The sequence below is a fragment of the Anopheles funestus genome, chromosome 2RL (genome assembly GCF_943734845.2).
Source record: "Anopheles funestus chromosome 2RL, idAnoFuneDA-416_04, whole genome shotgun sequence".
Lineage (NCBI taxonomy): Eukaryota > Metazoa > Arthropoda > Insecta > Diptera > Culicidae > Anopheles > Anopheles funestus.
In genome coordinates, this window is record NC_064598.1 from 42,710,534 (window position 1) to 42,722,145 (window position 11,612).

Consider the following 11,612-nt stretch of genomic DNA (forward strand, 5'->3'; position numbering starts at 1 on the left):
AATCTTCTCGTTCAGCTGTGCTACCCATCCCGCAAGCTACACCTAATTATCGACTAATTGCAACAACAAAATTAATAGTATATACAACCGTGTTTTGCACATTCGAACCACGAGCTCATATTGCAGTAAACAGAACACTAGATACACGATAGGACGATTAATTGAAACCAAATTTTTGGAGCTAAAATAAAATGCGCAAACCAAACTCAAAAGCAAGTTTTGTTTTTTCTCCCGATAAGTCTTCTTTGTGGCACCACAACCTAAAGAGAGGTCTGCCACTTGCCATTTCCCGAATTTGCACGACTTTGATTTTATAATTTACCTGTAGCGAGATAGATTTGAATCCCAGTTCTATCCATTTCTGACCATTTATGCCACCGATTCATCCCTTAAAATAAATACCGTATTTTAATAGTTCATAAATTGAAGAGCATATTATGCTTTATTGTTTCTTTATTGCGAGCACATAATAGAACCTGCCTGCTTGCAATCGTTTTAATACATTGTATTGGGCCAGAGCGTAGATGCGTTGCGCTTAAGACATAACATGAGATAGAAAATGGTTTTACAATTCCTCACAAAATTTCGCTAAGCACATTTTATAAATGTTTCCGAATATCGCGCCACGCATTACAAACACAATCTATGTTATTAGTATATAAAAAAAACCGTTTCCCGATTTCTATTTGCACGGCATACAAGCCGCTGCTGCTATTGTGTGGTGTAAATTGTATTGTACTGTTGTCGCTGCGTACCGAAAATACACGCATTTTCTACGCTTATCTTCAAAAATAGTGATTGCTTGTCTTTGTGGTTTCTTCTATCAGTGCTACAAACTGGTCCTATACTACACAAATCGCTCCGTTTTTGTGGTTTAACAATATAAGTTTCAACCCGTGTCTCTATAGTGTACCAAAATAATTGAAATGCAAAACAAAACTAAAGGCTTCTTCTGGTGTGGTGCAAAATGTGGTCAGTGTGTCGAGGTGTTGTTTCGGGATATTGCTGTTTAAACTGGGTCAGTTCATGTGATGTTTAGGCGTTTGCCAGTCATCCGAGTCGTGCCGGGTACTATTCTCGGGTTACCGCGGCATGGATGGCACGGGCAACGTATGCCACATTGCTTTCATTTAGTCCGCACATGCTGATGCGTCCAGTTTTCAGCAGGTAGATGCTAAACTCCTTTATTAGTATCTGGACTTGTGTCTCTGCAAAGGCAAAACAAGACCAAGAGGGGTTAGGTAAATGGAGGGATAAACATTAACAACGTCTCTTCACACCTACCGTTGAGTCCGGTGTAGGAAAACATGCCAATTTGATTCGTAATGTGCTCCCAAGTGCCGGGGGTTTTCAGTGCAACGAGCTCATCGTAAAGCGCCTTACGCATGGTGATGATACGCGAGCTCATCGTTTTGATGCACTCCATCCACTCGTTGCGTAGCTCCTTATCGTTCAATACCCGGCTCACGATACGGCTACCGAAGGCCGGCGGATTCGAGTACATACCACGGACGAGCAGCGTAATCTGCGAAGCGACAGCGGCACTAGTAGTAGCCTCCTTTTGTACCACCGTTAAATTGCCGATACGTTCGTCTACGGACATAAGATTAGGAAAAAGAAACATTTTAAAATTAACCCACTTATATGACGTGCTTTATCCGCCACCGGTAACTTACTATAAAGGCCAAAGTTCTTGGCAAAACTTTGCGCACAAAACAGTTCAAATCCACGGCTCACGAAATACCGCACGGCAAACGCATCCTTGTTCGGGTCACCGCTAGCGAAACCCTGGTAAGCGGAATCAAAGAACGGGAACAGCTTTCGCTTCTCGCACACGTCCGCAATCTGCTTCCACTGGTCCTCGGTCGGATCGATACCGGTCGGATTATGGGCACACGCGTGCAGAATAACGACCGCACCTTCCGGCGCATTTCCCAGATCCTCCAACATGCCGGCAAAATCGATTGCGCGCGTTTCCTGATGCCAGTATCGGTACGTTTTCGGTTCCGTAAAGCCAGCATACAGGAACACCTTGTGGTGGTTCTCCCACGTCGGATCGGAATAGTAGAAGGTAGTACGCTTAAGAATGCGTGCCAAAAATTCAGCCCCAAGACGCAACGCACCGGTACCGGAAAGGCACTGCACACCGAAGGCTCGCTTGCTCTTCAGCGCATCGTTATCTTCGCCCAGCAGCAACGAGCTGGCCGCATTCGTTATGTTGTCCATCCCGAGCACGGGCAAATATTCATGGTTCAGCGATCCATCGGCAACAATTGCAGCTTCCGCTTTCTTCACCACCGGCAGAATCCAGGGTTTGCCCTCGTTCGTACGATACGCTGGAAAAGGAAAAGGAATTTGAAAAGAGCCGGTAACATTAGCACGCGGGCAAAAGAAGATACAGCATAGAAACAACAATTGAATCTAGTGGGTAGTTGACAGCAGCAGATTGCTTCATTCGATTGCTTTGATAACAGATTGCTACGATGGAGGAGCATATTGTTGCCCCGTTCCCAGCTTCAACAGCACTTCGGGATGTTGTGTTCGCAATTTCGCTTGCGGTTTGCGTAAGCATTTCTAGCAATCAGCAAAAGAAACAAAATATCGCACATAACAACTTCGCACCGTACGCAAAATTAGACATTTATTTCAAATCTTTCGTGACCTCAGTTGACCTTGACAGTGGCGCACCATCATTTTGGGGGAGGAAAAGGAAAAGCTGGCAGAACAGGAATGGACGTGATGCAATGGGAAAACGACCTAGAGCAACATACAACATTTGCTTACCTCCTACGCCAAGATTAACCTTGTTGGGGTTGGGATCTTCGAGGCACGCTTTATTAAGGGCAAACACTTCCACCGGGGGACCCAATTCGACCGAAGCGAAAATGCTCATGGTTGGTTTTTTGGTTTTGGTTTTGCTGGAACGTAATTACACGACACACTTAAAAGCTACTGGAAGCACTGCAAACCACCACCGTTCGCGGGAGATAAACGAATGAATGATGCGGATAGATTTCCTATGCGAAACTATGGGTCCTCGCTGCTGTTGCTTTCGCGTTGCAACTTTCTCACCGCGACCCTTTTTGCTTCCGTTCGCAATTGTGTAACTGAATGTGCCGCTCCACCGCTCCAATGCGAGTATGGATAGTGGTGTGCGGGTATACAAACATACTTGTAAACGTGTGTAAGAATGCCACAACTACCAACACCACCACCACCTCCTCCACGTACTCATATTTGCAATGCGTACAAACATTGGGGGAAGTTTCTCAGAAACTTAATTGGCTCTCTGTGTGTTTTGACCGGCGTACATTGGACGATGTGCTGTAGAATATACAACGTGAGAGAAATTTAAAAAAAGGCGACACCAACACACGTCCACGTGGAATGATACAAAATTGGCAAACAGGGACATAATTTTGCATCATTCTTTTGGTGCATCTGAACAGAACTTCATAAAATAGGCCGGACTTTTTTATGGAATTGAGAATAAACATTTATTTATGAACTTCATTTCGCTTTTTCAATTTAAAAATCCGCTGAATAGTAAATGCGGTACCCAACCCTGTCCAGCTGATAAGCGGCTGGGGTTGCCCAGCAACCCTGCAAAAAAAACACACAAACGTCATCGAGCTGCATGAAGAGTAAATAAACCACCCAAGTAAACACGGTAGGCGTTGCAAACGGTACACACCTTCGATGGAGCTGGAACCGAGCAAAATCGTAGACTTTCACTATGAATACACCAACGTGGACGATAAACCGGCGAAACTGGTGTACGCAATCGAAATCCCGTACAAAGGAAGTGTGGCCGAGCTGAGCCACCAGATCGTATCCGTACGGATGGATCCAATCATGAAGTTTCTCCGGGCGGATCGGAACCTTCTGCACACGCTGCAAACGTTTATCGAGCGTGAAAATCAAACGTTCTACGACGATCGGGATGAGTTGCTGCTGGAAAAATTTCGCAATGGAACACCCGACGTGGATGGGTTGGCACTGGACATGGAGAAACTCTACCGGGAGGAGATACTCGAGTTTGCCGATCGGGTAGGGCCCACCGATGAGGAAATATTTGCACAAAGCTACCATCAGCTGGTGCATTCGTCACTGCTGCCGGAAATATTGAGCAAAGAGCGTGAGTATGCGCGCACCATTTCCAGCTTGGCCACACAGATGACACAGCAAATTACCACGATGAACACATTGCATCAGGAGGAGATAGATTCGAAAATTAAGCTGCTAGACATATCGATTACACCGGAAAACATCAATCACATGTTAGCTAAGCAGTACGGCATGCAGAATATGATCCGCAAGCAGTGTGAGTCGGAGCTGGAATCTACACGGGGTCACCAGAAACACGAGTACCGGAACTGGGTAACGCAGCATGTGGATGAAAGTTTTCTTGCCCATTCCGAGAGCCCAACGCAGATCGGTAACCGATGGTCGATGATTTCGACGCAGGCACCCTCGATGGAGGAAAGTTTCACCATCCATCTGGGGTCCCAGCTGAAGCACATGCACAATATACGCATTCTCAGTACCCGGGTGTCAGATCTTTGCAGTCCCCTGTACGGTGATGCATCGTTCGGTGGACCAAACGTGGCGTTGGGGCTTTATTCCAGTTCGCTGTGCGGTATCGTAGTACTGACACCGTCCGGTACGATCACACCGGACCGGGAGATACGGCGCAATGCGAATATGTCGACCGAATTTCACTTCGATCAGATCGATCGACAGATCGAAAAGATACAGGAAGACTTACGGAATCTTCAGCACGGTTCGGCAGTGGAGGCGGGTGGTGCTCAAAGCCTAGCGGCTGCCGGTGGACGGCGACCGGATCGTACGGTGGTGACGGTGAAACCCGGTGATGCATTTATTACGCGCCATTCGAATCTGTCTCACTCCCATGTCATCTTTCATCTGATATCGGATGAAACATTCCAAAGTCCGAGTGAAATCAATTCCCGCCATCCTGTGATACTGGGTTTGCGCAACATATTGAAAATCTCCAGCAGGCACGACATCACCACGCTGACCATTCCGGCTTTACTGCGGCACGAAATGTCGGAGGTGAGCGGCGATTAAACTTTGCAACCAAAATTTCGTCTATTTTAAATTCCATTTCTGTTTGTTTGTAGGATATGACCGTGAGTTGGTGCATACGACGAGCAGAATTGGTTTTTAAATGTGCCAAAGGATTTATGATAGAATCGGCCAGCTGGGGCGGAGCTGAACTGAACACATTGCAGCTTCTGCTACCACACGACATATCCGAGGAGTTGTTCCGAACCCTTGCCGATATGGTACCGCACGTGTTTCGTGTGGCAAATCCCAAAATTCTCCAGTGAAGAGTTTTTGTAGTTCATTCTCGAAAGAGAGTAGAGGAATCTCGATAATTACGCAAAGTTTGTTGCATCGAAAGGCTAGGTAAATGTATACTCGACGAAGGGTAATATTGTTACAATTGTAATATAAGTGAAATGCTATCAAATCAATCAAATAATCCATTACGTGCAATTATACAGAGACGCTCTATGCTTTAGCTGAGTTATTCCTAATTTATAAATTGTAAAGAATGACTCGACTTGAGAATTTTATTTGCCCCTTAAAAACAGTGAAAATTTCGATTCACTGTTTTATATTACTTTAACCTTGCTAGTTAAGTTATATTCAAAGCATTTGTACAGGACGAAATGGTCAAGCATCATTTCGATCATTTCAAAGAAATGTAAAAAGTTGATCGTCTGGTTGTTATCAAACCCTGTAATTCGTAATGGCAATCGATTCACCAACACAATTGCAATCATGTACGAATGCGGTTTTGACAGCTGTCAATTTTACAGGGTTGATAAGTCTGCTCGAAAGTAAAGTACAAAATGTGCGTCTCGAATTACGATTGCGGCTGCATTGTACAAACGCAGATATCACAATTTAGCGTGTTAAATTATTGTAGAGACGACATCGTACTCGAACACCGTAAAGAAAGCTAGACGATTTAAAAAAAATTATAAATATTCGTGCATTCAGCGCAACTGAAAGAGCAATTGAACGAAGAAAATACGAAGAAATACAACATATTTTTTTCGAAATGCTTCGCAAGCGCTTCGAATTGATCTTTCATATATATTTTCCATATTCGCTTTTCGCACATGCGAGAAAAACTCGAGCAGCTGCACCCCAAATGTCGAGCTGGCCTGACAAACCCTGTATTATTCGCTGTGCTTCCCTGCCGCTGTCAAAAAGGGCCTTTCGACGAGGCCTGAATTTACACTGACTTGGGCTGCTATTTGTTGCCAACAAGCAAAGTTCATCTCGGCTGGGCGCAAGGAGGCACGAAGCGGGACTGGACATATTTTTGTTTATAATATATATTTGCTACCCCTTTACGGAATCGATTGCGGCAAAGTGTGTAGCGTACGGAATACGACGCATCATCATCCAGCGAGCAGCCCGTACGGATGCAGGTTGTGCTCTGCGTAAGTTGGTAACAACAGGGGTTTCCAATGTTGGCCGCACGGGGACGGTAGAGGCAGAAAAGTGAAGACCCCAGCAAAGTAGCAGCAGCAGCAGCAGCGCCCGTGGTTTGTAGCTGCGGAGTGCGCGCATGTGTTTGTATGTGTGTGTTTGTGTGTGTGTTGTGCGTGTGTTTCTCACATACGGCGTGTGTACGCGCGGACCCAAAAACGATAGAACGCCTAATAGATTTGGTATGTCCAGCGCTCTGCGTTGGTTGCATTATGTGTCATTAAAACAATCGTACAGTGTGGTCCGACCGACGCGTCCACAGACAAATCAAACAGTGAGTGTTCTGAAGGACTCTTTAAAGGGTTGCTTGATCGTGGTAGATGGATTTTTGTGTAGAAGTGGTTGAAGTTAGTAAAGTTTCATATATTATTGCCCGTGCGAATGGAGGGTCAATCGTGGCTGCACTTTGTTTGACCCATCCGCCGTGTCTGCTCCATCATCCGTCCCGCTCCGGTCCAGTTGCGTGTACGATGACGGCAACATCGTTGTCATTGCGAGGAACCGTGACAGACAGCTTAAAACATCAATGGTAGCAGGTGACGATCGCCTAGAAAGTGATGAACGATTTGCTTCCGAGCAACTAAAATGCCACAGACAATCGGACCTTATGAATATAGCAAACCGTTTTCCTAGCTCTGGTGCGAAAATGAAGCTTCATTGAATGTATTTTGGTTTATTGTCAAACAAATTTTACGCGTGGCACGGTCGGGACGCAATGCAACCTGGAGTGTAAGTGGTCTTCAACCCAACCACCCCCTTTTTTGCAGGCTGAACGGTTTGGTGATTGCGGGGTTCGCAGCGGTAGTCAGTCTGCTTTGCTTAGTTTTGTATGCTGCGATCATCGTCATCCCTTTCGCTTCCCCTGTGACAGTTGTGTTGTGTGGGGGATAAAAAGGGGATGCGTTTTTTTTGTTGTTGTTGGTGTAGTGTTGCTTCTTGTTCTGTCTATTTCGTCTAATCGGTTTTTGTCCTTTCACCTCTCTCCCTCTCCCTACGTACAGTGACCGTGTGAAAACATTCATCGCAACTTCTCTTCCACCACCCGCTCAACTCTCCCCCCACACACACAAACACACGCACAGATCCGTGCAAGTTGGAAAGTGTTGCAAGAAAGGCACGAGAAGCCAAAAGGGAAAAAAACTAAACATAAAAGCCTGTGGGAGAAAGAAGGAGAGCAGCAACGGTAAAGCGGTGTGGAAAAAGCGAAAGCGCTTGTACCAAACGTACGGCATCGGGAGAAGGAGAAGAAACATAGCGTAAATCTCAGCGCCGCGTGTGTGTGTGCGAGAGGAGGAAAGGTGTAAAAGTAAAGACGCGCGCGTGTGCTAGAGCGAGAGGAAGCACGAGAGAAAGACAAGGGCGGAACGAAACCCAGCCTACTCATTCCATCAAAGATCCGTCAAAACCATCGAACATTTTTTTTTTTTGGTGGGATTCCGTCGTGTAAATACTCCAAAACAAATCCGCAGATAGAGAAGAAGAAGCGAGGAAAAACACGCCTCAACGGACCAATTTTTAATGGCAAGTGGTTCCGTTTCAGCTTGAACACGGTGGGTTTTTTAATTTTCTCCGTACGGCGGAGGCCGCGTCGCATTGTCATCATTCCACGAACGGCTATTTTCCTAGCCTGTTTTTTTTTAACAATTACGGTTCTGCAATATCAAACGGAAGTTTGTAAACAAAGTCGCTCAAAGTCTGCGGCAAGCAGCAACAGCAGCAGCTTGGATTGATCGAGTGCTTTTTTTTCCTGTTCGTTGGTTGGTGGATCCTTGATAAGTGTTCCTGTACCGATACAATGGAGATCGATCCGCTACATACACAGATTCAGGAAAATCAGTTCTGCCGGTTGTGCTTTGCACAAGCCTGCGAACTGTACGAGCTGTTCCCGGGTGCAGTGAATGAAAATGAATCTCTGCTGCTGAAAATACTCGAGTTGTTAAATGTCGCGGTAAGTAGTAAAAAAAATTGGATAAACGGTGTTTATCCACCTTTAAGCGTATGGTTAAATTGTTTACTTACTATCACTTGCAGATAACCTTCGATGAGGACCTGGGCTCGTTCATATGTGGCAAATGCGTAACGATGGTTGAAGACTTTTTCGAGTTCAGGGACAAGGTGAAAGAAAATGATCTGCTTCTACGCGAAAAGCGCAAATCGATTGATCATGCAACGGCCATCTATAACGTCGTCAGCATGCAACCGGACGCAACGAACAGTAGCGCCTCCAACGGTGCGACAGGTGCCGGCAGTGGCTCGGAGCTGGGTGCGGGCGGGATCGATGAACCACACGTTGGGCTCGATCAGCGCATCTCGATCGACGGTGGTCCACCACTGAACGGAAATATAATCGAGTTTAAGAAGCAACTGTTTACCGCCTCACCGGCCCAGATCGGTATCTGGTTGTGTGTGGCATCCGGAAGCGACATACAGTGTCCAGCCGCGATCGAGGTGGATGATAACATACAGGTGGTGGCCGAAATAGGGCAACACAATCACGGGCTGCCCGTATCGGTGCCGGAAAATCCACCCGAAACGACACCGACCAAACAGCAGCCACAGCACCAACAGCCACAGTCCCACCATCATCCGCAGCATCATCAGCCAGCGCAGGAGCACCATCCGCACGAGGAGGACACGATCGTGGTGACGACCGATGGTACGCCCGCTATCTTATCCACCACCGCCGGTACGACGGTAGTCGCAAACACCTCATCACGCGGTAGTATCGGTGGCCCGGGCAGCAAAGCAACCTCGACCTCGTCGTCCTCAGCGAAGAAGAAAAAAACGCGCGACCAACCGTCGAAGCGCAAGGTTTCGAACGACATACTGGTTGGGGACGGATGGTTAACCGACGTTACGACGTACAAGCGCAACCATTACCAGCTGGTCACGAAAGACGGCTACCAAACGTTTCTCATCTACAACGGGTACCGGTTCCGGACGCAGCAAAAGATCCGCAACGGTATTGCGGCGTGGAAGTGTGCGTGGAACGGACGGAAAGGTTGCCAGGCCATACTGCACATTACGGAGGACTATCAAAAGGTGCGGGAAGTGGGTTCCCCTCACAACCACGAACCATCGTTGCGTGATCGTATCATCGCGAACAAACCGACCAATGGGAATACGTCGGACCAGAGCCTCATCATGCAGTCGGACAGTGAGGAGTTGGGCGAGATGCACAAAATTACCGCCACGGTAAATGTCGGTTCGACGAGCAGTACCGGAACGCTGGCCGGTGAAACGATAACCCTTGGCGGTGGTGCAACGGTGGTCGCCATTACGACAGCCGGCGCGAACGCTTCCGTTAATAGCAGCACCTCGACGACGGCCAACGCTACGTTAGACCTTACCTCGGAGATGGATTTCGTGCAGCAGAGCAGTAACAGTGGCAGTGAGCTGATCACCACCACGACCAGCACTACCGGTGGTTCATCCTCCTCGTCAGCCGATCCGCAGGGTACGACGGCGGGGCACCATACGCAGCACCATCACCACCATCATCATTCGCATCATACGCATGAAGTGGTTGGCGTCGTGGACGAAGTGGTCGGCAAAGATGATACCACCATGTCGATGGATATAGAGGAAATCATACGCCCGCACGTAGTGCTGCATCCTACCAGCGAGTAATGTGCGCCAATGTGGGAAAGCAAACATCGGCCCCGCCATTTAAATGCCACCAGCACCACCAACACCACCACCACCACCATCGCCGTCGCACGTCCGCGTCATGTGAGATCGCTCCAAGATCCGAAGATGAAGCGAATATGTCTCATGGAATGAAGAAAGCAGCAGTAGTACGTAAAACTGTCGGAAGGTTCTAAAACTGCACGCCACGCTACTATTGCTGCTACATTCACATCTCCAACAAGGAGAAAACGCATGACGGTGTGAGTGCCACGAAACAGGCGGTAAATGGGACATGTTTGATAAACGGAAGAAGCAAAATGAACTAAAAAAAATGTAAAAAAGCCGCATATAGCAGTTAGAGAGAGAGAGAGAGGCAGGGGAAGGAAGGGGGTCTTGGGAAGTTAGGTCGGAAATATTAGGGGTGGTCATTTTATTTTTGTTTGTTTTGGACAAAATGCTCCTGGTTGATGGCGGTTGGGCACAGCTACATTACGCTATTATATGTAACATTTGTTTCGTTTTATTTGCATAAGTACATAAATGTATCTTCCCACTAGGTATCACGAGCTACTTTTCGTAAGAAAGGTAGAAATGGTGACAAAATGGAAAAAAAATCACCCACACACACACACACACAGACACACTGTACCGTTCTTATTTTAAACGAATTCTTATCGTGGTAGAATCAAGCGAGCCAGGTAGGCATCAAGTAAAAAAAAAACAACGGGAACGCGGCGAAATGTAGGAATGGTAGATTTTAAAACAGAAAACAATACATAAAACATTAAGTACTACAAAACCCAAACCCCTTTTACGCGGAAAGATCAATCTAGGCTAGGAGGGAGGGGGGGGGGGGGGTACACAAGATCGATTTTTCCTTCTTTTTTAACAACATCTCTGTTTGGTTTACGTGTATTAAGGACGTGCGTTTGTTTTATGTTTTACATCCTCTCTTCTTCCCGTCACCCCACTCGTCCTCGGTGTACTACAGTTTGTTCTCCACCCGCCCGAAAAGTCCTTCTTATTTCTCTTCTAGACCGTAAGTGCAAAAATTGTCATAATAGGTAGGCGTTAAGAAGGATGTGAAGAAATATATACATATAGTTATATATATATATATTATATACATAAATGCAAAACAGATACAGTTAAGAAGGATTGATTGTACCCTTTTTCGCCAAAAAACAAAACAAAAAAACAAAACAACGATACACAACACGTGCAAACCGATGTGCAAGCGATGTTTTGCTCTTTTGCCACCACGAGCCACCACCAACTCTTTCTCTCCACCTCCATTATTGACACAATAAAGCGGTCAAATCAATCGGTCATTTATAGCTAAAAAAAATCATCTTTTCTAGCACAATCTTGTGCTTTTATGTACAAGGATAAAAGGCGCCCCTGCATCGATGATTCGATGTGTGTTCGGATGAGAAAAATGGAAAAAACAC

General features: G+C 46.4%; 3 protein-coding genes across 9 annotated transcripts; 2 read left to right on the top strand and 1 right to left on the bottom strand.

Annotated features, from left to right (window-relative positions):
* Positions 1-419: 419 nt before the first annotated feature.
* On the bottom strand, positions 420-3,129 carry LOC125761289 (aspartate aminotransferase, cytoplasmic). The gene is made up of 4 exons (XM_049422283.1): positions 2,785-3,129; positions 1,677-2,336; positions 1,285-1,593; positions 420-1,208 (listed from the first exon to the last, which is right to left on the bottom strand). The coding sequence occupies exons 1-4, from the start codon at positions 2,891-2,893 to the stop codon at positions 1,072-1,074; spliced, it is 1,215 nt and encodes a 404-aa protein (XP_049278240.1). The 5' UTR covers positions 2,894-3,129; the 3' UTR covers positions 420-1,071.
* A 115-nt stretch (positions 3,130-3,244) lies between these two features.
* On the top strand, positions 3,245-5,585 carry LOC125761276 (protein C12orf4 homolog). Its single transcript, XM_049422262.1, has 2 exons — positions 3,245-5,076; positions 5,145-5,585. Exons 1-2 carry the CDS (start codon positions 3,700-3,702, stop codon positions 5,352-5,354), a joined length of 1,587 nt encoding a protein of 528 aa, XP_049278219.1. The 5' UTR covers positions 3,245-3,699; the 3' UTR covers positions 5,355-5,585.
* A 625-nt stretch (positions 5,586-6,210) lies between these two features.
* LOC125761270 (uncharacterized) lies at positions 6,211-11,424 on the top strand. Of its 7 annotated transcripts, none has more exons than XM_049422246.1 (3): positions 6,211-6,618; positions 7,533-8,479; positions 8,563-11,424. In XM_049422246.1, the coding sequence occupies exons 2-3, from the start codon at positions 8,327-8,329 to the stop codon at positions 10,159-10,161; spliced, it is 1,752 nt and encodes a 583-aa protein (XP_049278203.1). In that variant the 5' UTR covers positions 6,211-6,618; positions 7,533-8,326; the 3' UTR covers positions 10,162-11,424. The 7 variants fall into 7 exon arrangements, with proteins under 7 accessions (XP_049278203.1, XP_049278202.1, XP_049278201.1 ...); XM_049422245.1 differs by having other exon boundaries at positions 6,212-6,587; XM_049422244.1 differs by having other exon boundaries at positions 6,216-6,482.
* Positions 11,425-11,612: the final 188 nt, after the last annotated feature.